Source organism: Chaetodon trifascialis, chromosome 1 (genome assembly GCF_039877785.1).
Source record: "Chaetodon trifascialis isolate fChaTrf1 chromosome 1, fChaTrf1.hap1, whole genome shotgun sequence".
Classification (NCBI taxonomy): Eukaryota; Metazoa; Chordata; class Actinopteri; order Chaetodontiformes; family Chaetodontidae; genus Chaetodon; species Chaetodon trifascialis.
The window spans coordinates 1,932,580-1,958,058 of NC_092056.1; the positions used below are offsets into that span (position 1 = coordinate 1,932,580).

The following is a 25,479-nucleotide window of genomic DNA, read 5'->3' on the forward strand; positions in this document are numbered from 1 at the left end:
GTCAGATGTTTTAGTGCTAATAAACTCAACATATTACTTGTAATAAGGATCCATTAAACCCTCCTCCCGCATACTTTGCTTCATGCCATTTATAGATTTGTCGAAGTGAATTCAGAAGGTTTTTTAAGTTATTTGGAATTATTATTGATATATAATAGATTACATTATAAAACAAAATAACGGATTGGCCGTATTGAGACAGTGGATGTGAAATAAATACATAATCAATAAAACTTGTGGATTGTGTGTGGATTTACCTGCGTGAAGCCTCAGATTCCTACCGGACCTGAAAGCGCTGCTGATGTTCCCTTTCCTCCTGTTGCCAGCCCGTGGAGCGCTCTCTTCCCGTCGACTACCAGGCTAATGAGAAGTGCTAGCGGCTCAGAGCTCATCATTGGCTGTCCCGACTGCCGAGGCTGGCAGGCAGAGGCGACAGGGAAGGACCGGAGCGACGGACCTTTTGTTGGAAATACCGAGAGAACACCATAAACTCGGACGGAAACGAAGGGAATATAAGTTTGTGTTTGTGGTTTGGATTTTCCAAACGGACCAAAACCTCGCTAACGTTCAATGTTAGCTGGAAGTTTTCGAGTGGAGCAGTGATGTGGTGACGCGACTCCACCGAATCGACGGGAAGCTAACGTTAGCTGATGCGCTAACGTTACTTGATAGATTAATCAGTTTAGCAGAGCTTTGAGACCTATTTCAGGATTTTTAAAACTTTTTAAAAGTATTTTCGATAATTCAAGGCAAACAGTTATGAAATGTTTTATCACATTGTCTACTTTTATACGAAATAGAGCTTATCCTTAGATAACTGCCTGGCGTTATCTTAGCTAAGTATATGAAACTAGCAAGTGTTAGCTACCTAGCTGGCTAGTAGCTAACGTTGGCTAGCGGTCGACTTTAAACTGATTTCAAGCCAAAGAACTCTGCTTCAAATTAGCTAATGCTAGCCAGGCTACAACTGTTTCCACGTCACCTAACTGTACCATCACATATGTACCCGTTATTTAATGTTATATTCGAGATGTTGAACTTTATTTTCGAGGATGGTCATTTGTTTTGATAAGCGAAGATAGACACTTTACTTCCAAATCCAGATATGCAATCATCGAATCACCAGCTTACTTAATGCTAGCTTGCTAACGTTGAGTTAGCCGGCCAAACTTGGAATACTGCCCCCTGCTCACTTTATGTGGGTTTCGCTTTGAGGCCTTTAGGATATTATCCCTTTTTTCACCGAGGAGACTTTTCACAGCCTTAATGCATCCCAGCCTCTGAATGGAATTTATATCCTCTGAATGACTGTGGATATTTGTGAAGCTTGACACGGTTATAGCAGAAATTGGAGTAACTCACCTGGCCTTTGTTGACGTTTACTTGGCATCAGAAACTAACGTGGATTTACAACGGTATTTGGAATAACGTTGTTCTTCAAAGGTGAGATACAGACACACGTGAACACAACACGAGGCATAAGTTATAGTTTTGTGTTAGAAGTGATAAACCATATTTTCCAGATGTGTTATGTGTGACACTGATTGAACTGTACTTGAGTTTTTGGCTTAGGCTCAAGTACATGTACTTTGTTCTACACTACAGTTATATAATGTCACAAGGTCAAGCATATCTAAAGTTAAAATCTGAGTAGCTTGATACATATAAATGCGATTATAACTGCACAAAACAAGTGACATTTTAACTGAGTCACTAGTGCAGGTGCCCCCAGTCTTCTGGCATGCCAGATTTTTGCTTCTCTTATTTCCCCGGATCGTTGCTGTTTCATGTTGCTCCTGTGTAATAAGTGGTTGAAGAGGTTTAGGTGTAATCCTGTTTAAGACTGCCCCGTGTCCTGCCTCCAGATTGTGGTGTGTCATCTTTACTTTTTGACGTATGGGATGTCTGTGCTAAGTTTCTCTGGAGCCACCATCTGTCACTCCCTCTCATGGATGCTGAGTGACCCTCCCCCTCATGAACATTGTTGAGCCTGAGTGGCTTGACCTCAATATGAAGCGTTGGTTTTGTATTTTGCTTCTGGTAAATTAGGTTAAGTTTGGCTCCTTCGGCCAGAAACGGTGTTTATCATGTGAAACAGTTTGTAATAGGAGTTAATTAAGGATTTTCTTTCGTCTGGCTAATTCGCATATAGCAGGTATGATCCAGCTCTTTAACTCAGTTGCTGGAAGGATACAGTTGAATGTGGGTGCACTGACCCGAGCGCAGTGGTTTCTGAAAGCAAATGGCTTTTGGCATCTCAGGCGATGCAAAGAATAAGATGAAGGGGCGACTCTGACTGCCACTATTTTCCTACTGGACTCGTTCCAATTTGTAAATTGTTGTTCCTTGTAGGTATGTTAAATCCAGCTCACATGATTCTTGGATTTTTGTCTCGCAGCCTGTCCACAGGACCTAAGCTCCTTGGTGTGGAGAGTGGTTCTAATTCCCCAGACCTTCCTGCCCAGCTGCTGTTAGATGCAGCGTTTACTCAAACAGCTCCAGACAACACTGCTTTTTTTGTTGCCTGTGATTGATTTAAGAGTCTCTGTTCTTCTCTGAACTACATCAGTGTCGGTTTCCTCGACTGTTTACAGTGGGCGAGCATATTTCACCACTGGTTAACCATTGGGAACAATCAGTAAGCAGGTTTAACTGATTTTCCCTTATGCTCAGTCAGTGAGCTGCTGTAATGGCCAGTGCTTTGATGTCTGCAAAGTACACTGATTAAATCACCTTGGAGGTGTACTTTTAAACCAGCACACTGTCTTATGTTTCATTTCAAGCCTGTTGAAAGGTGGTCTGCTTCATAACATTAAATACATGATGAAATTCAAGACAGATTTAAAACCACTTCAATTGACATTGAACCACCTCTTTTTAGTACTTACATTACTGAATGAGTAATGTTCTCATGCAGGTTTGTCCACAGAATTATTTGGTTATAGTAATTACTTTTTCACCATTGCACATTCTGGTGTACATTGGCATAGCTTTTGGGGAGGAGGATGAATAAAAACAAATGTCCAATTTCTGGCTGTTGCAGACATTAGTGGAATCCCATGTTACACAAAGTGAACTCTCACTGCATAAAAATGCAGGTGTTTCAGTGATCTTAATAACAACTGCATTCCACTTAGCTTAGCCAGTTCTAGGGCAATGCTATTGTGCATGCTAGTTCGCTTGAGTAACTCACTGGGACACTTATGGAACTGAGCCATCGTTAATGTCATTAATTCCACCCCTGCTTTTCCTGCTATAGTAAGTCAAAATGTCTGCATTGAAAAGGTCTATACAGTTCAGATGTCTAATTAGTGAAATGTCTCGGTTCACCATGTCTGCGACAACTTCTCCCAGTCTTGTCTTGCCCTCGTAATTCTTCTTCCCCTCTAACTCCAAACTGTCTCTTCTCCTGCTGTCTGCTTCGGCCCTGCTCTGTTCAAACCGTGGTTGCAGATGATGTGCGAGGTGATGCCCACCATCAGCGAGGCCGAAGGGCCCGGCGGGGGAGGCGGCAATGGCCGTCGAGGCTCTGGCTCTCCGCTGCAGTCGGACTCAGAGGGTCACTTTGAGTCGCTGATGGTGTCCATGCTGGAGGAAAGGGATCGTCTTCTCGACACCCTGAGGGAGACTCAGGAGAATCTGGGCTTGACCCAGGGCAAACTGCATGAAGTTAGCCATGAAAGGGACTCACTGCAGAGACAACTTAACACTGCTTTGCCACAGGTAAGTGAGAGAGACCGTGTCAGTTTTCAAAGAAACCCCTGTCGTAGAGTTGGATGATAATATGATGATGTGCGCCGTGAGACGATAACCATCCTGGACCGTGCTGTTCTGTAAAGCTAACATCTGTCAAGTCTCAGCTTGTAAAGGTCAAGACTTGCATTTAAGTGACGTGAACATCTGTAATGTAAAAAAGTGTGCATTGTAATGTTATTTGAATAGAAAAATGGCAGCTCCCTGCAGACAGCCCTCCCTGCGTGACTCCTTGCTGCTGTCAGCCAAAGTGTAAATCTCACTTTTAGATAACAGCTCTTACAGATCTTTGGCTCCCACAGGAGAGAAAGTGATACCAGAGTCTGGTCTGCTTCGGGGACTTGTATGGTGACTGATTGCAAGGTGCAGTGGGGTGTGCACAAAGGCAAATTAGACGCACCCTGGAATGCTATAAGCCATTTTACTGTGTTCATTTTTCATGAGTGGTCTCGTCTAATAACATAATGACTGATCACAATCATTTTCAGAGGAGACAGATTTGCGTCTCGTGGATTTTTGCCTCAAACAGTGATGCTGTGCTACATGATTACAGTATTTTATGTGTTTTTCAAAACACAAAAACTTTGCACTGTTGCTTTCTCAAATATTGTTCATGTGTACTGTGCATGTACTTAATAATCCATCATACTGTTATAGTAGTTAGAGTTTTATAGCTGTGCTTCTGTTTCTACTACTTGCGTAACGTAACGTGGGGTGAATAGTGATCCTGTCTTTGTCCATCTGCTTGCAGGTCTTTGTTAGATTAATGACTCATGTTTCTACCTTCCAAGGTCTTATATTTAAAACAAAGGGATCAGGTTTCCTGTTTTTAATGATGCATAAGAGGCTGGTAATCAGTTAAGCGTTGTTGTAGTTTTGGATGAATATGCATCCAGTGTGTGACTTCACGGCGCTGTGTGTTTTCAGGATTCGTTTCACATTGAAAGATAGATAGATCACAATACTGAAAGTAGACAGGTCCGTGGATTATGAGGAAGCACTGCATGTAGAAAGCAGAGCAGATTACACAGTGCTCGAACTGAGAGTATCCCAACTTTCCTGGAACATTAGATGGTCAGAGCTGATGTTAAACACACTTGTGGGATGTCAAGGTTTTATTTGCAGCTCTGTGTTGAACAGCCAGGAAAACTACATCCACAGTCAAAACACTCAGACATTGTGTTCGGACTCCGCTTCATTCAGCTGACACTTAACGTAGTGCAGAATTAATATATGGAAAAGTAAAGCCTCATCAACATTAGCGTTCACATTTTAGTGTTTATGGATGTTGAATTGATGAGGGCATCGAAGGCGAACTACTTAAACCATGTTTACGTGCTCTGTGAAGTGGTAGTCAGAAGCTACCGGACTGAGCACACACTGCACAGTCAAACTGTCATCCTCATTATTTCTCAAGTGTTCATGCTTATAATTTAATACCACGGTTGACAGTTTATTGACCACTGGAACAGATTGATAAATGTAATCTGTCAAAATGCATAAAAAATGAAATATTTGTGAGAGCAGTCGACCTCCAGTCAGTCGAGTCATTTACTGAACGTGGAAAATCAGTTCTCCTAAGCTATAGACAAAGAACCAAGGATTTATTCAGACTAAAAGATGAAGATATTAAGGCTGTAATCCCGTCGGTGGAGGGCCTTCTCACAAACATCCACGTGTTTAGACTTTTTAAGGTTGTCTTTTCTTTCTAAGCCAGTTTAACATGTAAATCTACTGCTGTTCGTACTCATCACGGACGAATGTGAGGCCTTCGGTCGGATCATATCGGCCGGGTTCATATGTGTGCACGCTGCTGCTTATGCTGCTGTGGTGTTTTCAGCTGATTATCTGGCTGCCCGCCAGGCCTCCTGGGATTTGTATCTGGAAGGCAAGAAAATCCAGCTGTTAAAAAAGTAGAAGCACTTTATATGCTGTAATCTGGTGTTAATACACTGCGTCGCTTTCTTTTGTTTTCAGCGTAGTTTTCTCGTAAATGACAAGTCCACAACTCCTTTTTGGCTGTTTTCACTTGGCTCCACTAATTGATTAATAATTTGATCACCTCATTAGTATTTTATTGTTTATGAGTATTTAATAAGACATAAGGATTGTGCAGAGGACAACATACTTTGTCAAAACAATCACCTTTTTTAGGAGTTAGCAACCCTTTATAACCTTTATTTTGTGTTGTTGTGTTAAATCCTGGATTTACTCGTCTGTTACGTTTATTTTTCATGAAGTAAATCTCGGCAAACCCCGCACAGAATGCAGATTTTAACATTTATTATTAATTTGAGGTTAAATTTATGAAAAGCTCGTGTCAGTAACAGAAACAGGAGATTGTTGCTTTTGCGTTCCAGGTAACTTTGAGAGAGCTTTAGAGGTGATGTTGGTGCATCTTGAACTGTTGTGTTGGAGGGAGTAGGTCTTCAGGGTGGAGTTGGAGGTGAACGGGAGGTGCTCCTGGTGAGAATACCCTTCGACTGGAATGCACAAACATTCCAGGGCAGCTTGCTCACATGTCAACAGCTTTTCCAAACTCCAGCGGTGCCCTGTTGGATAGTGCTTATCTCTTCCTTTTTGTTTTATTTTGTCAGCGCAAACGCTCTGTGTGCACGCCTAATTGGTCCGACGCTCCCACAACCAATGCCATCTGGTGGGTAGCTCTGTGACTCCGGCTTTAATGTGTGCACAGATAGATTTCTTTAGTAATCCAATTTTAGGGCCCACATGTTGTGACAAAGTCAATTTCTGTGCTTCTGTGTCAGCCAAGGCTTGTAATAGTTGTGCTTGAAGTAGGCCTCAGAGTGTGTGTGTGTGTGTGTGTGTGTGTGTGTGTGTGTGTGTGTGTGTGTGTGTGTGTGTGTGTGTGTGTGTCTGTGTGTGTGTCTGTGTGTGTGCGCGCTGGCGGTGAAGTTCCAGCTGTTTTCTATAACTTCTGTGAAAGCAGTAAAAGATGGAGAAGTGGTAGCAGTTATCTACATGGTGGGTGTTGCTTCTTACAGCCTTCCCTCGCTTACTTCAGACAAGCGCTGTCCTCTCCTAACTCCTCGCTTTGTAGATGAGGACAATGCAAGAACATAGCCCAAAATGTCCTTTTCTCATTTGTCTGTTAAGAAGTGAAATTCAGTGCGAGTCAAACAAAGCATATGGATAAACTCGTGGGTGTCGTTGACAGTTTGTCGTGTGCTTTGTTGTGCTGATGACTTTTCCACTTGGTGACGTTAATGTGTTGTTTTTAGTGTAAAACTGATGTCTGGTGATGCTTTTGCCTCCAGACATACGTGTAAATCCTTATCTGAATACAGCATGTGAATTCAATGGATAGCAAATAGATGAGACATTGACATCCCACTCCCATAATTAATATTATTGGTTACTTTTAGGTATTTGATTGAGTTATGTGAGATAATGGGACATCCTGTGTCAGTGACTGCATTGTTTAACTGTCTTTCTTTGCACCTGACTTTGCTTTGACATTTGGTGCTTGTTAGACAATGTCATGTCCTAGTACTTGTCTTGTGAACTCGCTGTAAAACACGCTTCATTTAAGCTCGATTGAAACAGAATAAAGCCATCTTGATTAGTCTTTCCACTGTTCCATCACCAACAGAAAGTTGCCCCTCAAAAATGCAGCTAGCGATGGCGTCGCCCAGCGCACAGATACCACAACACTGTGGTTCAGAAATCTACAAGACACAATGGTACAACTCTGGAAACGAATCACCGTCAGTTATTTTATTGCCTGTCTCAGTGCACAGTTGAATAATGTTCAGTGACGTGCAAATTCAATTTTAAATGGAAGTCACGATGGGAAGCGCTTTAGTCCTGGAGCCATAAACACTAAACTTGCTTAATGAACAGACCTCAGCCTTGTACAGCTGAGAAAGTTGTGTTTTTTTGTCTTGCTTGAACCGTTGTGCAAGATATGAAACTTTAAGAGGCAGTAAGAAGGAAAAGAGGAAGAAAATAGAGGTAGAGAGCTCAGTATCGGTGCTGTGGTTTGGTAAACATTTGGTATCGTCGGCAGAAATGCGATTGTGTCTGCGTGACAAAAGTCAAGCCGAGCAGTTGTTTGTGATATTTCGCTCATGATTTTGAAAGCTGTGCTGACCAAATGCTACACTCTGGTCAGTGGCACAATGGCATGAATTGAGAGTGCACAGTGGTAAGACAGAGACAAAGACGAGCTTGTTCCACACAGTGACATGAAAGTGACAGAGTGCAAGTGTTGCCTTTTGCTGAATGTGAGCTGAATTAGAAACTTAAAAGGGAACAGACACAAGGCCAAGGAAAGTCTGAAAGAAGGAAGATTAAATCTGTCATGAGGCCGATGTTTGGTGCCTGTTCTGTTGGAGCACGCTAAGACCCAACATATCGACACTGGATGAAGAAATGTTTGCTCACTCTGTGCAGAGATTACTGCAGTTCATTGCATCCTGTCACATTCTTCATAATGTTGTCTATATGAAACCAGGTTTCATGCAGCAGCTGATACATGTGCTGATCTTATTTTCTACACTTTAATCACCATCTCAGTGGAGCTTCACTCACACTGATTAACAAATGGAAATAACCAAACACAATGTTGAAGTTATGTTTTCAGTGTGTTAAGATTTCCAAGGCAGCACTGTGTACTTGACAAACAAGTGTCCCTAATTAAAAATGAGCCTCGTCTATTATCGATGTGTCCCCTAAAGATGAAATTAACACCTATCTGGTTCTCCGTTAGGACGGGAAGCTGCTTCCTGTGCTCGCCCATGTAAGAAGCCTCTGTCAGGAGTCAGGACCGGACAGGTGTAACTGAAAAAACCTGAACCTGTTTAGTGTCCACGTCCCCATCCAGTGCCATCAGCCATGCACGCTTGATGTATTTTACAGTCAAACGGTTCACATTTTGTCTGAACCAGGAGTTTGTTAAGAGTTTGCAGTTCACAGAAAATGCTTCAGAAAGTCAGAACGAGGCTCATTGGGATCTATAAATGTTACCAAACTGAAATACCTCCGTCTCCTGCCTGGAGGTATGGTGTTGTCACTGTTACTGTGGCCTGTCATTATGTAATCTGTCTTTGCAGCGTGACGAGCGGTGCTACAGAACGGCCAGCTCATGATGGTCGTCTTTTGTGAGACTGAATAGTAATTAAGCAAACTACTGAAGTAGTGAATGAGACGTTGCTTCTACCAAATATGCATCATGGTGGATTAGAAGGAACTCAAGTGACCTCTAATGTTCTTTCCCTGCAGTCTCTTTTTGGTGGTATAAGCGTTATGAAGAGGAGAAGAACATGTGGTATATGAGCGATAAATTCAGGATATTCACGTATGCACAGCCTAGCAGTGGACAACATGTGTCGGGCTGCACGTGAAGTCATTCCTGTTCAGAATTTAAGCAAGACATCGAATGAACAGGACACAGGGACGTGGGGGAAAATGTGGTGAAAGCTAACGTTCAGTCAGCTCCTTTAGATTGACTTTTTCTCTCCGTCTGTGTGTGTTTGGGCAGCAAGCTAAGCAGCTCTGAATAGGAGCCATTGTGGTGTCTAATTAGTTTTTGACAGCGAGTCCTCCTCTAGGAGAACAGATGCCCTCTGCACAGTGTCAGATTTCAGTACACGCTATAAGCTTTTAAGAACGGCTGAAGTCATTATGTAGGAGGAAGGCCTACGGGTTCCTGTCGCAGCTCCAAGTACAGCAAGTCTGATGGTGCAAGTACAAACATCAGATTCTCTGCACCAGGCAGAAAGACGACCTGCGATATATGAGGATCTATTAAAGACGAAGGGAATCAGAAGTTTTCAAGAATTAAAGGATCAGTGTGGTCTAACTAATCTGCACTTTTATAGGTACCTGCAAATGAGACACTGCTCAGATCAAAAGTTAAAATACATTACATTTAAACTTACCTTTAAGGTGTTTTATTTGGAAAAATGGAATACAAGATTTACAAGGTTTGAAGACAAATATGTGTTCAGGATTATGTTAATTGCAAGTCAAAAGGCTGTCACCAAAGTTTGAGGACTGGGCTGATTTACATGGTATTTATTTAATGGAGAAGGTGACTTTCTCTGGCTGGTTGAAACTGGATGAATTTAAGAGAAACTGGGAAAATGGTGTTGAGCATATTTTGCCAATTAGGTCAGACTTTACATGAAAAAAGGTGTGAATAGGAAAACATAAAACAAAAAAACGTTTGGATGTAAGGACATCCATCTTAATAAAAAAAGAAAAAAAAACAGCTAAACCTCTTCAGCCGTGGCCGTGCTCTGATCTGCTGCCACGTTTTGAGAGTTCATGAAGTGAACACCGACTTTCTATGAGACAGAATTCAGAGTAAATCAGTGTTAGGAGGTTTCCATAATTAGATTGACGACCTGTGTGGAGTCCGAACAGATCTACGGTATAGCAGTGGTCATAGTAGACAGGACAGATTTTCACATGCCCACAAAATGACATTTAGCCTCATCAAGTGTGTTTTCACTTGGACTTTGTTTTACATTCTTGTGCTGATGACTGACATGAGGGAGAGGAGCCTCACTGCTTCCTCACCTCCTTCCCTTTTGCAGAGTGAGCTGCTCTGAAGCCTCTTCTTCTCCTGCAGTGTTTCAAACTGATCTGCCAACAAAGAAAAGGCAGAATGTCAGAAAATATAACTCTTGCTTTCACTGTGCACGTATCATAATTCAAGAGGCTCATTACTGTAGTTTGGCTCCTTTTTGCATTATCTTACACACACTTTTGTTTACATGTGTTCTATGTGTGTAGAAGCATTTGATTCTTTTAATTTCATTCAGACCTCATGACCACTAGTTTTTTTATTTTTTCATTTTTTAAAAAAATGCATCTTGTGGTGAAAATCCAGCCCATGTGCTGACGTGATATCTGAAGTTGTAATGTTTAATTGCTGTGTGGACACATTCGCTCATGTATGCCATCGCTCAGCCCAGTCAGGCAGATTTCCTCCTTGTGTTCTCGCACAGAAACGAGTCTCGTGCTTCTCTGTGAGGCTGAATGCAGAAATGACAGCGCAGGGTACAGTTATCCCTGAAAAGCTTTCGTGTGCTCCTTTGTGTTTTGGCACACTGTTCCTTTAATAGGTTGGCACACATATTCGTGTACCCCCCCTTAATCCCCTCCCCTGTTCTAAGGCTTATAGAGCAGCTCAGTCCACTTCTAACCAGCATGTGGCTCATCTACACTTGCTGAGCCATAAACCAGTTTGCCCTGCTGCAGGGAAGCCTGGGATCAGCCTGAGTGCACATGGCTGCATTTGCATGTATACAAGCTTATGATTCTGCTGTGTCCAATCTGCATATTTAAATGTTATTTCCAGTATTTATTTAGAGATTAAACTATTAAATGCAATGCACATGAATACTCCACTTTGAAGCTCGATGTATGTCTACACTCCTTTAAAAGGTGGCCAACATGACTTGTGACACCGTGTGTCTATTATGATGTTTTGTCTCATATATGAATGTGCCAGTTTCAATATTCAGACATTATACACAGGCACATGTGTGTTATGCTGTGGGTGCAGGTGTTTTAATGGTCCGCTAATTTTTGTGTTTCTAACCTTGTACCACACATTCCTTTGTGAAGTTATTACCAATATATAATCAATACAGTTATTTAAAACAATAAATGAACACTTCAGCAATTTGAATTTTTAGACTTGATGGATTTTATGAACTGATGTCTTTGCATCAGCATGTTCTGCTTTATGCAGAGGGAGCCTCTTATGTGTGCATCTGTATGGCTTGATTTTAACACACACTTGTAAACATGTGTAAGCAAAATGTCAAACGCTCCCATTTGTTTTTACTCAGTATGATTTTGTGTGTGTGTGTGTGTGTGTGTGTGTGTGTGTGTGTGTGTGTGTGTGTGTGTGTGTGTGTGTGTGTGTGTGTGTGTGTGTGTGTGTGTGTGTGTGTGTGTGTGTGTGTGTGTGTGTGTGTGTGTGTGTGTGTGTGTATAAACACTCAAGAAACATTAATGGACTAGAAGAGGACCATAAATGGCGGATAGACGCATAGAGAAATCTTAAGGTTGCTGTACAGCTCAACCTCAGCGTCTGCTCTGGAATGTAGGAAGTAAGCCACTCTGTAATTACCCCTGGGCCTGCCTCTGACGCTCTCTCATTGGCTAGCAGAGAGCGCAGACCTTGATCGTAGCCAATAGAAAACTCCCACTTACTCATTTAGAATCTGTGCCAGTCGCTGGAAAAGCTCAGAGGCTGGAGTGAAGGAAGAGAGAATAGTTGTGGTAGTGACTGAAAAGAACGATCAGTTCCAGCAACCTACCCCCCCACCCCCCGACGCCCCTGTACACACACATCTCCCACCCTCGGAAAACGTAGGAAGAAGGCCTCACTGCTCAGGGTGCCTGCGCTCGATTTTACAGGGCAAAAAATCAGGATGGCACATTCTTTAGGTCCAACCATGCATGTAATCCAGAAAGGCGTGTGTGCGTGTGCGTGTGTGTGTGTGTGTGTGTGTGTGTGTGTGTGTGTGTCTTTACACCAGCAATGAACAAAAGAAGAAGAAGGGTCTTGGGGCAACTTCAAAGTGTGCTGATCTGGATCAGTAAAAAACAATGCTTGTGATACTGGTTTGCAGAACTTTGCATAGTTATGTTGTCATATTGCTGAAAATGTCCCATTTGAAGCTTTAACCTGCTCTGTCTGAGGATGACGTTAGACTGGGAGGATGGCAGCAGCCTGCAGCGTAAGGCGCAGGTTGCCTCAAGAGGAAGCCGAGCTCAGCAATCAGCAGTTACATGTTCCTGTGTTTGTACGTTTGTCTTCTAGGAGTTCGCTGCGTTAACAAAGGAAGTGAACCTGTGCCGGGAGCAGCTTCTGGAGAAGGAGGAGGAGATAGCAGAACTGAAAGCTGAGAGAAACAACACACGGGTTCGTATGATGTGCTGCTGCTCACACACACACAGTTGTCTCTCAGTCTTTTAGGACAAAGCAGCTCTCAATAAACAAGCATTATACAGTCAAACAGGACACGACCTCCACTGTCCACCGCTGATGAGGACAGATTAGTTTCCTCTTCTTCTGGAAATCTCCGTTAAATTCCTGCATGTTTCTGTTTTGGGTGTAGATGGTTGTCATAACACTGGCTGACAAATCAGTTTCTATCCTTTAATCCAAACCATTGTCACTAGTCATGGGCGTTGCTAATTGCTCAACCATCAACATATTTTAACCACTGACAATAAATTCCATTACAGACTGTTTGTGCTGAGCAGGAGCAGGACCATCCCTCAGCGAGTGTGTCGTCAGTCAGCGCTGTCTCTTGACTGCGACCTGCTTACTCTTCATACTCTTTGCATGCAAAAGTGTCTTAATGTCCAAAATCTGACAGTATTGGGCAGTGAAAGAATATTACTCAAGGATTCAGGTGGAGAAAAATTTAATTACAAAATGTGATATTTTTATGTCGTGTGGCTGTCACTGAACACACACCTCAGGCTTAGTAAACAAACACAACAACAATGCACTGAACTCATCACAGTTTCACCAGAGCTCTGTGACGGCTGCAGAAGAACAATCGAAAAGTGATTTACTGAGGTTGGATAGGTGTGATGCTCTATGATTGTGCACATTTGTTCAGCAAGTGTGGCATCAGACGTGCAGTTAGTTCTGTCCTGATGGGTTTCTAACCTGTGAACGCTGTCTTTTGTGCATCCAGCTCCTGCTGGAGCACTTGGAGTGCCTGGTGTCTCGCCATGAGCGCAGTCTGAGGATGACAGTGGTGAAGAGACAGGCTCAGTCTCCAGCAGGAGTCTCCAGTGAAGTGGAGGTCCTCAAAGCCCTTAAGTCACTTTTCGAACACCACAAAGCCCTCGATGAGAAGGTATGTTCGAAGTGTGTGCACAGCGCAGACTTTTGACATTTGCAAAACAGAGAAATGGGAAGTTGAACAGGTGTGTTGATATTTGTTTCACATGTTTTAGGTGAGGGAGCGACTTCGCGTTGCCTTGGAAAGATGCAGCGCTCTGGAGGAACAGCTCACCATCTCACACAAAGAAGTAAGCAAACCCTGCACCAACACAGCCTTTCCAGCTGTTGGTCAAAATATCTGTGAACTGGCACCTTCCCATGATTTGCTGGACAGCTTAAAGTAATGCATTTGAATCCCGTACCTGTTTCCTGTGCTTACATCTCCTTTATTCTCAGCTCAGCTCACACTTAGTATATGTGCACCTGGTGAGTGACACATTTAGGCTTAAATTGAACACCAAATTGAACATTGCCAGTTCAGCCGCAGAAACAAACTGCTCTGACAGTCAGATCAGTCAGCTGCTGTTATCTTACAATAGATAAAGATCTTCAAACCTGGAGATGCTGACACAACGTTTAGAAAGCAGATGTGATCAGCATACCGGCTCAGCACTGCTCCTGATGGCGCTGAATGTCCTGTTATTGCAGCCCTTTTACACACATTCAGCGTTCACACTAAATCTCAGGGATTCATGACTCTTTTGTACACGCGTGTTCACATGCATGCAAAGGGATGTAGAGTCTTCAGTCCACTGTGGCCTGAGTGGGATTAAGATCGACAAAAGGCCCAGAGGATCTTGGGGAAGTGTCCTAGATTTCGTCTCTGCTTCATGCTACAGCACTTCATGTTACGGTCATCATTTGTTCCTGGGAATCAGCCTGGGACCACACACACACACACACACACACACACGCCGACACACATGAAATCCACCACTTGCCGCTCTCCGCTTTTATTAGCAGCCTCACTTCCCAGGGCAAGGCTGCTTTTTGCTGTTCTGTCCTGCTGCTGTTTGGCCATGTGGCATGGAGTATATATACACTGCAGCTCATTCATGTGTGTTTGCTACCAGAATAGTTGTGGTTTGAACTGCAGGCTCTGGGCACTCAGAGCTGCTAGCTACGCTTCCCTGTGTCTCTGTCCCATGTACACACACACACACACACACACACACACACACACACACACACACACACACACACACACACACACACACACACACACACACACACACACACACACAGTGCTTGGTTTAGTGAAAAGGAAAAAAAATAACATCATGAATTATAAAAGGAAGCAAACTAGTTCTGCTCTTGGGTGAGTGGTTAACCAGATAATTGCTTCCACGGTTATCATCAGCAAATGACTGACCGGGAAAGGTGTTAACAAACTGGTATTTTCTCTAGTTGGCTTACCTCAGGGAGCAGAACAGCCTGAAGAGAGGGCTGGCAGACGGAACGAGCGAGGTCAACCACAACTCTGAAAACACACCGAGCACTAATGGCAAGGTGAGGTTACTCAACAGTGTGTGTGTGAAAGCCAAGTGGGAGACAAGTGTGTAGCATCTGTGTGATGAGTGAAATAAAATCTGCCCTAATTAAATGAGTTCACGACATATAAAGTATAATTCATTGTTCAATTGGGATTCTCAAATGTAAATAAATATCTTAAACTCTGTGTTCCTTCCTTCTTCCATTTATTGAGAAAAAACAATTCTGTCCTGGCATGCAGTGATTAGTTGTGCTATGCTATGTCATCTACATACATGCTTGGACAAGAAGGGAGTAATGGAAGAGGTGGGCAGGCTGGAAACAGTCCAGGTTACTGCTGACAGCCTGTTCTGCGCTACGTATGTATTAGCCTGAAATGTTGAAGCTATGACGTCAGTTAATCGGTGCTTCAGGAGCAGCTGGTGTGGGCTGAGTGTGAGAGACTCAAAGTCATTGTGTCCACTGATCTTTATGTGCACAATGAGTCTGATCCAAATGTAAAGTTACAGCATCCGTTACGGGTAAACTGTCATTTATAAAGATATTTAAGCATTTTTCCTGCAGGGATCAATCATGTTTTTCTGAATCTGAATTCTGAACCTGAACTTTGTCTTGAAAGTGTTGGATGTTATGTTTCAGCTCAACATTGATCAGAGTGTACATTTAAACAACACGTAACAATAGAAAATCAGTTCATCAGAGTTCGACATAAAATCCACACATTTAGTGACATGCTTTGCCCAAAGTTGCCTGCCAGAGGTGGTTTGTTGCCCCCTTAGTTGACGTTTGGGGACCTGGTCGTATTAGTTTGAGGTGTTTTTGTTTATGGAGCCTGCCAACAAATATTGTCACACACGTGTCTTCTGTACATCTTGTGTGCGCTTACTAAATCAGTGTTGTGAATTCACACACAGCGATCGTCGGACGGTTCGCTGAGTCAGGAGGACGACTCGGGGCCTGTGTTCGGAAAGGTCGGCGAGCTCCAGGAGGTGGTGGACCGTCAGACAGCTGATCTGGGCCAGATGAAGGAGCGCATGGCTGCTATGGTTTCACGCATCAGCGAGCTGGAGGAAGACCTGGACACGGCCCGAAAGGACCTCATCAAGTCTGAAGACATGAACACGCGGCTGCAGAGAGACCTGAGAGAGGTCAGGAGGAGGGTCTATTTCCAAATTTCATGTTTTTCCTTCATGTTCTTTCCACATTTCACACACAGCAAGGTTAAAAGTTTAAGGCGGGGAATTTCCATTTAGCTAATGACATCACAATATACACCAGTACCCTGCAGAGCAATGTTAACAATAATAAGCTTTATTTGTGTGTTTACATTCACACTGAGGCAGCTAGCTAAAGGCTAAAGTGAAGAGATGAGTTTTTAGCTTTCTGTCAGAGGTGCGCTGGTTTCCCTGATGTCTGCAGGTGATGTGATCATTACCTCACAAAGGCTGCCTTGATGCTAAGAGCATTACCTTCTTTTCTATGTTAGCGAACTTCTCCCAGCTGTTCTCCTTGCTTGTGTTATCATCCACTGGCCTGTTTTCTCTGCTAAGGCCTTCAGAAACTCAGTCCTCCTCTCTAAAGATGCAAAAGTCAGGTCATGCTCAGGGCCACACAGGCTGAGGACACTAATGCACATCTCATGTCTGTATAGTCCATGGCTCAGAAGGAGGACATGGAGGAGAGGATCACCACGCTGGAGAAGCGCTACCTGGCAGCTCAGCGGGAGGCCACGTCCGTCCACGACCTTAACGACAAGCTGGAGAACGAAGTGGCCAATAAGGAGTCCCTCTTCAGACAGGTAGGCCCCATGTTCTTTGACTAGTGTGTGACGACTCGTTCGGAGTCAGTGACGCCTGCATCCATTGGTCTGTGCTTTCCCTCCAGGCTTCACTTGAATCACGTAGTCACATTTTAACCATCGAGTTCCTGCATCATGTAAGATCAGATATGTCATCACGCCACGAACATCCACACACATCTGCTGTAATCTGGTTTCGGGTGGATAGATGTTTGTTTTTGCTGTTTGGGTCTCAGAGTTGTCGGCCGGCAGGAAGCGCCAGCAGTTCTCCGTGGCACTTTTCAAAGCGCTGCTAATGAATTCCTGCTGTATTCACACACACTGACCAGCACAGCAGGCCCTGAATGGGAAGCCTCAGAGACACTGGCCTGTTTCTTTACATGGACTCACTGAGATGGAGATGTCTCTCTCCTCTTTTCTTATGGCTTTTGTCTGTCTTTGTGTCATTATGAATGCTCTCTTCCTCACTTCCTGCCCACCCCATCGTTTCCCACCCCCTCTCCCCGGCTCCCCTTCCCGTCCTCTGTCTCTCCTTGACCGACAGTCTTATTTCTTCACCTTGTGACACTGACAGAAAACCCGGAGGCCAGGATGTAGCACAGACGAGTCTTCAGCATCCTCGCTAATGACTGTTTGCATCTGGTTTGCTTGTAGACGGAGGACAGAAACCGGCAGCTCCAGGAGAAGCTGGAGCTGGCTGAGCAGAAGCTGCAGCAGACCATCCGCAAAGCCGAGACTCTGCCCGAGGTGGAAGCAGAGCTCGCCCAGAGGGTGGCTGCCCTCACCAAGGTACCAGCACCTGTCCACCATCGGCCCACCTTTTAACTTGTTTTTTCATGGTGAATTTAAGAAGTAATGAGGCCTTTGAAAACCCCAAACCTTTGATTGAGTCTTCCACTGGTGGTGGATACAGCACACATGTCAGCAGCACTGTGAGATCAGTTCCTTTACATTGCAGCAACCAGGAGCTCCCAGCGGAAGCTACCGAGGAAGCCATTGTTTATGTTACTCCAAATATCCACAGGGACCTATTTTTAGAGATTTGGCTCATGTTTTTGTCCATTTATAGTTTGACTCTTTGTCTTGGACAACACATGAACATACACAGGACATTTCGTACCTTATTAGTATTGGAACTGGCTCACAGTACATCTCATGAGTTAGCATTCAGTCTTATTCTCATCTTCGACTTTGGGGGTTGATGAAGAAGCAGACGCCTCTTTTCCCGTCTTTTGAGTCATGTAGTCTGTCCATTCTGCAGTTTCTCCCTCCTTGCTTTTCTTTTACTCGTTAGTTTTAGTTGGATTTAGATTAACTTTTTTTTATTTCACAACATACGCAGAAGACAGGTTCAGTATTTGCACAAAAAAGAACCAAAACCAAAGAAACAGATTCTGTCCTGCACATGACATGGACGTATATCCTGGACTTCCCCAAATCATACCATGACAACAAGTGCGCTGTGCCTGTGCTGCATCTCAGACTAAAGTGAAAGGTGTTATTGTAGGTATTATGCATTATACAAATACCACATATTCCAGAAAAATGCCATTCCCTTTGTTATCAAAACATTTATCTGTTCAAAAACATGCAGATTTTGGCTATTTCTCCCCCTCGCTGTAACTCTCCAGTCTCATCTAAGCGTTTTCCTCCATGCGTCTTTAACTATCCTCACTCTTTGAGCAGAGCTTAAGCCGCACAGTTGTCATATAGAGCACAGCAGATAGATAGATGTGCTTGGAAATGGAAAGAAATGCCTCTGCATTTCTGTAATGTTGCCTCTGTGCTGTTCCAAGACATCGACATTAATCATCCTTTCTCTTCTCCACCCTCTCATACTTGGAGGAGCTTGTAGCACAGTCTGTCCTCTGTCTAATCCAGCGTCCCTCATTGTGTTTACTCTAACACACTGTCATGTGTTTGTCTACCTGTTCACAAATCAAATGGTCTTTAAAGTCATGCACTGTTGCTGAATCTTCAGCGTCTGTCCGTTTTCTCCCTCCAGCCGCTGTGTTTAATTGTGCTGAAGTTCACATTTAAAATATGCCCTCTTCTCTCCTCTTTCTCCTTTCTCTCTGTCACTGTGTCATGCTGGTTTTGTGTGGTCTTCACGCTGCCTGTACCACCTCCTTGTCAAACCCCTAGTGTGTTCTGTGTGGCTCTAAAGGCGCTAAGACTCAGAAGAAGGTAGATCAGCTTTACTCACAGAGCTAAACTGTCCTCCAGGACTCTGGAAACTCTCAGTGGTGCTCTTTTACTGAACTTAACCGGGCTGATAGAAACTACTGGCAGGATTTCCTGAACCGCTAATTGTGTGTTTCTTCAAACAGTAAAAATTCCATACACAGATATTGTGACGAACATCTCTAACGTTACAGTTTATCCTCTACGTGATGAGTGCCTGGTTAAGTGCAGTATCAGACTGCATATGAAGCTGCTGTGAGATGTATCGACCCCCGGCCCTGACATGGCCTCCCCTGTGTGTTTGTGCTTTATGTGATAGTGAGCTGTGTTGGTCAGAACTTCATGCTGGTACCTCTCCTTCTTCCCTAAACACAGAAAACCCTCATGTTTGGTGTCTAACACAAACAGGAAGTGTCTGCTGATTTGCTCAAAGGAGACCGTGCCCAGTAGAGCCTCTAAAAGCCACAGAAAAATGTTTACCAGCCTGTTGGCTCCTGCGTAATTAAGAGCCAATAGACTGATAATATCTGCTGCTAAACGCTGGTTGTTTTTCTCAACATGCCTAATTGCAGGTGAAATATTGAATTAACTGTTAATGAGCCAGTAATCACTGTTCACATAAACATGCCTGTAGTCCTTTGTAGAACTGTGATGATTCATTGGTAGATTTGCATTATGGGAAGTAATGGCTGCTGTGTCTGTTGTAGTCTTTCTGTGCTGCATGTCTGTCGACCTCTAGCTGTAAGTTGGCTCACTGTGCGTAGATGCTTACCGTCCCAGGCTGTTCATGTCAGTCACCCCATCCTTTTGAAGGACTCCAGCTTTGCATCCTAAACCTCAAACAGGGCCAGGTTTAGGCCTGTCTCAGCGAGGTCCTTCACCAGGATGGATTACAAAGAGGAGATTGCAGCGTAGCACTAGAGGAGCTCTCATTAGCTCTGAGAGGATGACAAATACTGACCCTCGCAGGTGTCTTGGTACAAAAAACATAAAGCGATTTTTTTTTTTTTTTTTATTGTCACACATTTTTAGGCAGAGGAACGCCATGGCAATGTGGAGGAGAGACTGAGGCAGCTGGAGGCCCAGCTGGAAGAGAAGAACCAGGAGCTGCTCAGGGTGAGACAGAGAGACGAGGGGACATCTGCTGTCACTACACCAGGCCTCCTTTTGGGAGAGTCTCAACATGTGTGCCTGTTTAAAATGTCTTTCTGTTCGACAGGCACGACAGCGGGAGAAGATGAATGAGGAGCACAATAAGCGTCTGTCTGAGACAGTGGACAAGCTCCTTTCAGAGTCCAACGAGAGACTCCAGCTTCACCTCAAAGAGAGGATGTCTGCTCTGGAGGATAAGGTGAGTAATGCATAAGTGTGATCAGTGGTGCAGTGCACAAAGAGACAGACAAGCTGAGGACACTGGATTCTTGGCCTTAATGGATATTTGTTGTTCGCCCATTGTGTGTGTGTGTGTGTCCTGTGACTGGTTTGTGATGACATCATATGTGTTGCACGGTTAGTAGCTCAGTCACTGTTCATTGGCCAGTGTGTCAGCTTCTTCCTGTGTCTTCTCAGAACGCCCTGATACGAGAACTGGATCACACCAAGAAGCTGATTGAAGATTCTCACCACGAGAAGGTGAGGGCTCGTTTAAAGGACAGGCTGACTGTCCGCCTCCATCTGCTGTCTGGGACGATTTCTTCAGGCTGCAGACTTTGTTTCCCCACCAGGTGATCACTGTCTGTAACTGTCCTCTCCTATAGGAGCAGCTCCTGATCCAGATCGAGACCATGAGGGCTGAGAACGAGCAGGGAAGGAGCAGGAGCAACTCCTTACTACACGGGTAAGCCACTGAGCTGGTAGCGCTCACAGTTTGACCCTTTGACCTCTCAGACTCCTTCTGACAGTTTTTTTTATGTCTTCTTCCAGACGGTCCCAGCTGGGCAGCACTCCAGATTTCAGGTATCCAGTGTCGGCTTCCTCAATGATGGACAGCAACTCAGACCATTACGGCAGCGCTCTTGTGCTGCGGCGGCCTCAAAAAGGACGGATGGCTGCACTCCGGGACGAGCCGTCCAAGGTGAGCTCCCGGCTCGGCTGCTGTTGGCTTGTTTATTAGTTGTTTACATCCAAAACTAATGTAGAGATTGAGGACATGTACGTGTCGGCTACAGATCCGTCCCCTGTAACACGTGTGATTTGTATCGCGTGCCCTTTTCCTTCCTCTACCTGTTTCAATCTGATGTTTTGACTTCTCTCTGATGATTTTCTTCTTCTCCGTTTCCTTCTGTTTGCTTCCACTCTGGACATCAGCGACATGTAAGTCAGTGTGGTGGAGATGACAGTGACAGTGACAGTGACTTGTGTCTGTGTGGTGCATTGATGACAGATGCTAAAGCATCCAGCTAACGTCCTGATATCTCTGTTCCCTCTCATTCTCTCGTATCCCTCCTGCCTGCCCTCGCTGTCTTCTCTCTGTCTGAATGCTCTGGGTATCTTTATCCGTCCCTCTCTTTTCTCTCCATTCCCTGTGTTATACCTGTGTGGGTGAGTCCAGGTGCAGACTTTGAATGAGCAGGAGTGGGAGCGCATGCAGCAGGCCAACGTGCTGGCAAATGTGGCCCAGGCCTTCGAGAGTGACATGGATGCTTCAGACCTGGAGGAGGACCGAGAGACGATTTTCAGCTCGGTGGACCTGCTGTCCCCTGCTGGACAGGCTGATGCACAGACCCTCGCCTTAATGCTGCAGGAACAGCTGGATGCCATCAACAATGAAATTAGGTACCAGCAGCTAAATAGCTATCAGATGAAGCACCAAAACCTGCTCCTCGTGTGGTCTTTTTCATCGAGCTCTCAAGGACTAGTGTGTTAACCTGACTCCAACATGTCCCTCTCCTTCCTTCATCGCCGCAGAATGATCCAGGAGGAGAAGGAGAGCACCGCCATCCGGGCAGAGGAGATTGAATGCCGGGTGGGCAGCGGTGATAGCCTGGGAGGACGTTTCCGCTCGATGAGCTCCATCCCTCCGTCACTCTGTGCCGGTTCCTCGTTGGGCGGTTCACCCCCAGGCTCTGGCCACTCCACCCCCAGACGCATTCCCCGCAGCCCCAACAGAGAACTGGACCGAATGGGTGTCATGACTTTGGTAATACCTCCTGTGCTTTCACATGCGGCCCAACCTGGATCATATAAGTGCACTGAAAAGCACATTTAAGTCCCATTTTGAAACCCGGTGAAGCCTCAGGAAACACTGGTTTCTGTCATTATGTGACTCTGATAAATCACAGTAACCGTTTCCTCTGTAATCATTTTTCTCTTGGTGTCTTGGTTTGTTGTCTTCTTGTCGTTTAGATCGAAGAGTATTCGTTCCTCCACATATGTTTTAACTTGCTTGTTTGATTTTTCATGTTGATTTTGGGTATTTATGCTGTCTCCTCTCAGCAGTGTGATTAGTGCACTAACATTTTGTGTGTATGCATGAGAGTATGTAACCATGTGTATGTGACTGCCCCCTGCTCACGACCCCTACATCACCCAGAGCTCCCTCTCCCAGCAGACAGTAACTTACCTGCCCTATGGTGCAGCTGGCTTCAGTCATCCACCTCAGGCCTGTAGCTATGCACCATACTTTGAGGTACCTGTAGATCTGCTTGCTTCCTTTTCTCCCCAGATGGGTGCAGCCTGCCGCTTCCTCTCCGACTGTTCCTCTCTCTCCAAATACACACAAAACACCTAGACCTTAGCCAAAACACAATATAATGTTATGAATGAGAAGAACTAGACTTAAAAAGTGGCCAGGTTCCCCTTTCTGCTGACAGTTAAGTGGTTTATAGAAGGTATTTTAGTGGCTGCAGATCACAAATGTAATCAGAAACCAGGAGATTTGTCTTAAAGTTCAGCCTCTGAGGGCGGCTTGGTGAAACGGTGTCAGTTCTCCTGTTACATACAGGCCCTTTGCATTTATACCTGGCCAGTGGGTGAGCTGTAGGTTCAGCTGGGACAGACTCAGCAGTGAAAGTAGTTATTTTGCAGGATGCAACAAGACAAAAAAGGTCTAAACCTTCAAACAGAATTTTCCTCATTTGAGCTCTGTGGAGTAACACCCCATGAGCAAAAGCACAGGTGACTGTCGGTGGATGCTCACAGCTGTCTGAGTATTTGAGCAATGAGTTGAACAGGACACACCTCTTTTCCCTTTTATGGCTAACACTAGCAGAACAAAGACATTGATGCTTTGGTTCAGAAAGTGGAGTGCACCTGGTAGCTCCTCCTCCTCACCTGTTTACCTCTGATGCTGCAGTCTGCTCACAGGGCTCCTTCTTTTATTTGTTTTTGGCCACAGGTCTGTGGAACAGGCTGCTACTGCTTTGTTATTCTATGTTTGGTAATGTTGTCTCTCACTGTGCTCTGCTGTATTTACAACATTTACTCCAGCTTACGGTCTCTTTTGAGCAGAACACAGCTGAGCCTGTCTCACAGCTGAAGTGACAGTAGATTCCCATCTGTTACTGTAGGCTCAGCACTCAGGCCTGCATTCCTCTGAATCCCTCCCTGCAGCCACACTTCTTCACAGACAGTTCAGGAACTACAGTTCTGGGGAACTATGTCAGTGGATTTCCTGTTAACTCTGCAGCGGGTGTTGCTCCTCAGTCAGCCCTTTCAGGAATTTGTGATCTTGCGATTTTATGTGAAATATTACAGAGAAGAAAGGAGTACTGCTTTTATTTTGGCAGATAACGCCTGTGAATGACTCAGCCATGTCAGTCTGAACATAGTTCTGTTTTTCATCTCGTCTTGATGAACTATCACTGCCTTTAAAGCATCTGCTTTAAAAAAAAAAAAGCCAAAGTGTCCTCTACTTCCTAAATAAGAAGATGGGAGAGCTGCAGGAACGTTTTGGCTGATTAAATTAATTTAGTGCTCACCCCCTCAATTTCCTCGTCCTGTTTCCCTTTTATAGCTCACTAATCTCTTCCTTGCTCTGGCCTCAGTGTGTCAGTTGAGGAAAGGAAATGAGTGATTAAGTATTTTCCTCCTGGGGGCAAAAGAAACACCCTTAGAAATGTGGCAAGCTGGTGGTTTATTTGCTCTGCTAATGCCAGGCCTGTGAGGAATGCAGCAGGGGGAACATCCTCCCCCCTTTTCAGATTTCTCTCAGGGCTTTGATTCCACGAGTAAAAGTCTGCGCTTCTGCCTCTGATCTGCTTTATCAGTTTCCGTGAGCTCGGCTGCACCCATCCTGCCATCCTTGCCCGACCTTTGCCGTGGTTGTTTTGCAGTGTGTCCTGCTCGGGCGCTGTGGTGCTCCTGCAGGCTTCTTTTACCCCAAAAACTGCATGTCTTCACTGCAAATCAAACTGTGTGTGTGTGTGTGTGTGTGTGTGTGTGTGTGTGTGTGTTACTGCCAGCATACATTGATGAATGTATATCTTGTTCTGATTTCCTGCTCTTGTGTTTTGCACGGCTTGCTTTCACCACTGGTCTGTTGTGCGTCTCACTAACGCCTTTTTCCTCTCTCCTTTTTTTGCCATGCTTCAGCCTAGTGACCTGCGCAAGCACCGCAGGAAGGTAAACTAGAGACCTGCTTTACTGGCCTCTGTCAGCTACCTGTCCATTATCCTCACTCCCTCGCCCTCCAGGTGCAATGCACCATGTTAAACTTAAGTTTCTCCGCTACATCCCACCGTCTACCACCCGGTACATTTGATCCTCCTGCATCGCTCTCCTGAACGTACAAACGTGTTGCAGGCAAATCTTTAGAGACTGTTGTTGTCTTTCTGGGGCTTTACCTTTCCCACCACCATGGGGGTGTACAGAGGTGATTATTCTTCAACTGTTTTGTTATTCTAGAGCTGAAACGATTACTGGACAATAGAAAGAACATCAATCTGACACAGTTTTGATGACTGACTAGTTCTTGACCCCAGCTTCTTAAATGTGAAAATTTAGATGCTTATCTTCATTTTAAAGCTTTGTAGATTAAAAATCTGTAGGTTTTGGACTGCTAATTAGACAAAGCAAACATTTGAAATGGAAAATTGAAGGAATTAATGTGCATTTTTGAACATTTTCTGACTGTTCATAGACCAAACTATTAAGCAATGAATCAAGAATATTGTTAGCAGATTGATTAACAGAGCATACTAAGCAGGTCACTTAGCCATACTACCAGTATGCCTTGGTGCTTTGGCACCAGGTTGGCGTTTTAATGCTTTCAGGAACTTCATGAATCCTTGTCCTCTGTTGCATCTGTGACTTAAAGCAGTCCCAAACATCAGTTCCACTTCAGATAAGCTAGTTGTGAATCCTCATATGGCCGATCTGGAGTTCAGCAGGCCTTGTTAGCAGTGCTTAGACATGTGACCTGTCAGTCCTGATTCTTTGAAGTTGTCGTTGGTAAGAAACATCGTTTTGTTGTGATCTTTCTGCTTTTGTTTGGAGAAATTCTCCAGTTAACTCTTCTTGTTTTGTG

The 25,479-nt window shown here is 44.4% G+C and overlaps 1 protein-coding gene across 17 annotated transcripts in view; it reads left to right on the forward strand.

The window, feature by feature from the left end:
- The first annotated feature begins 370 nt into the window (after nt 1-370).
- Nucleotides 371-25,479, forward strand: part of ppfia1 (PTPRF interacting protein alpha 1) — a 35,090-nt gene continuing 9,981 nt past the window's right edge. For 9 of the 17 annotated variants that reach the window (XM_070979289.1, XM_070979377.1, XM_070979689.1 and 6 more), the window contains exons 1-18: nt 371-1,443; nt 3,454-3,723; nt 12,560-12,661; nt 13,449-13,613; nt 13,714-13,788; nt 14,948-15,049; nt 15,946-16,179; nt 16,683-16,829; nt 17,484-17,618; nt 18,975-19,016; nt 20,046-20,129; nt 20,233-20,364; nt 20,583-20,645; nt 20,771-20,850; nt 20,937-21,087; nt 21,565-21,788; nt 21,921-22,152; nt 24,546-24,575. In XM_070979289.1, coding sequence (XP_070835390.1) covers nt 3,454-3,723; nt 12,560-12,661; nt 13,449-13,613; nt 13,714-13,788; nt 14,948-15,049; nt 15,946-16,179; nt 16,683-16,829; nt 17,484-17,618; nt 18,975-19,016; nt 20,046-20,129; nt 20,233-20,364; nt 20,583-20,645; nt 20,771-20,850; nt 20,937-21,087; nt 21,565-21,788; nt 21,921-22,152; nt 24,546-24,575 — 2,268 coding nt within the window. In that variant the 5' untranslated portion in view covers nt 371-1,443. The remainder of the gene's footprint in view (nt 1,444-3,453; nt 3,724-12,559; nt 12,662-13,448; nt 13,614-13,713; nt 13,789-14,947; nt 15,050-15,945; nt 16,180-16,682; nt 16,830-17,483; nt 17,619-18,974; nt 19,017-20,045; nt 20,130-20,232; nt 20,365-20,582; nt 20,646-20,770; nt 20,851-20,936; nt 21,088-21,564; nt 21,789-21,920; nt 22,153-24,545; nt 24,576-25,479) is intronic. The other 8 variants (XM_070980243.1, XM_070979778.1, XM_070980486.1 and 5 more) reach the window with 4 other exon arrangements.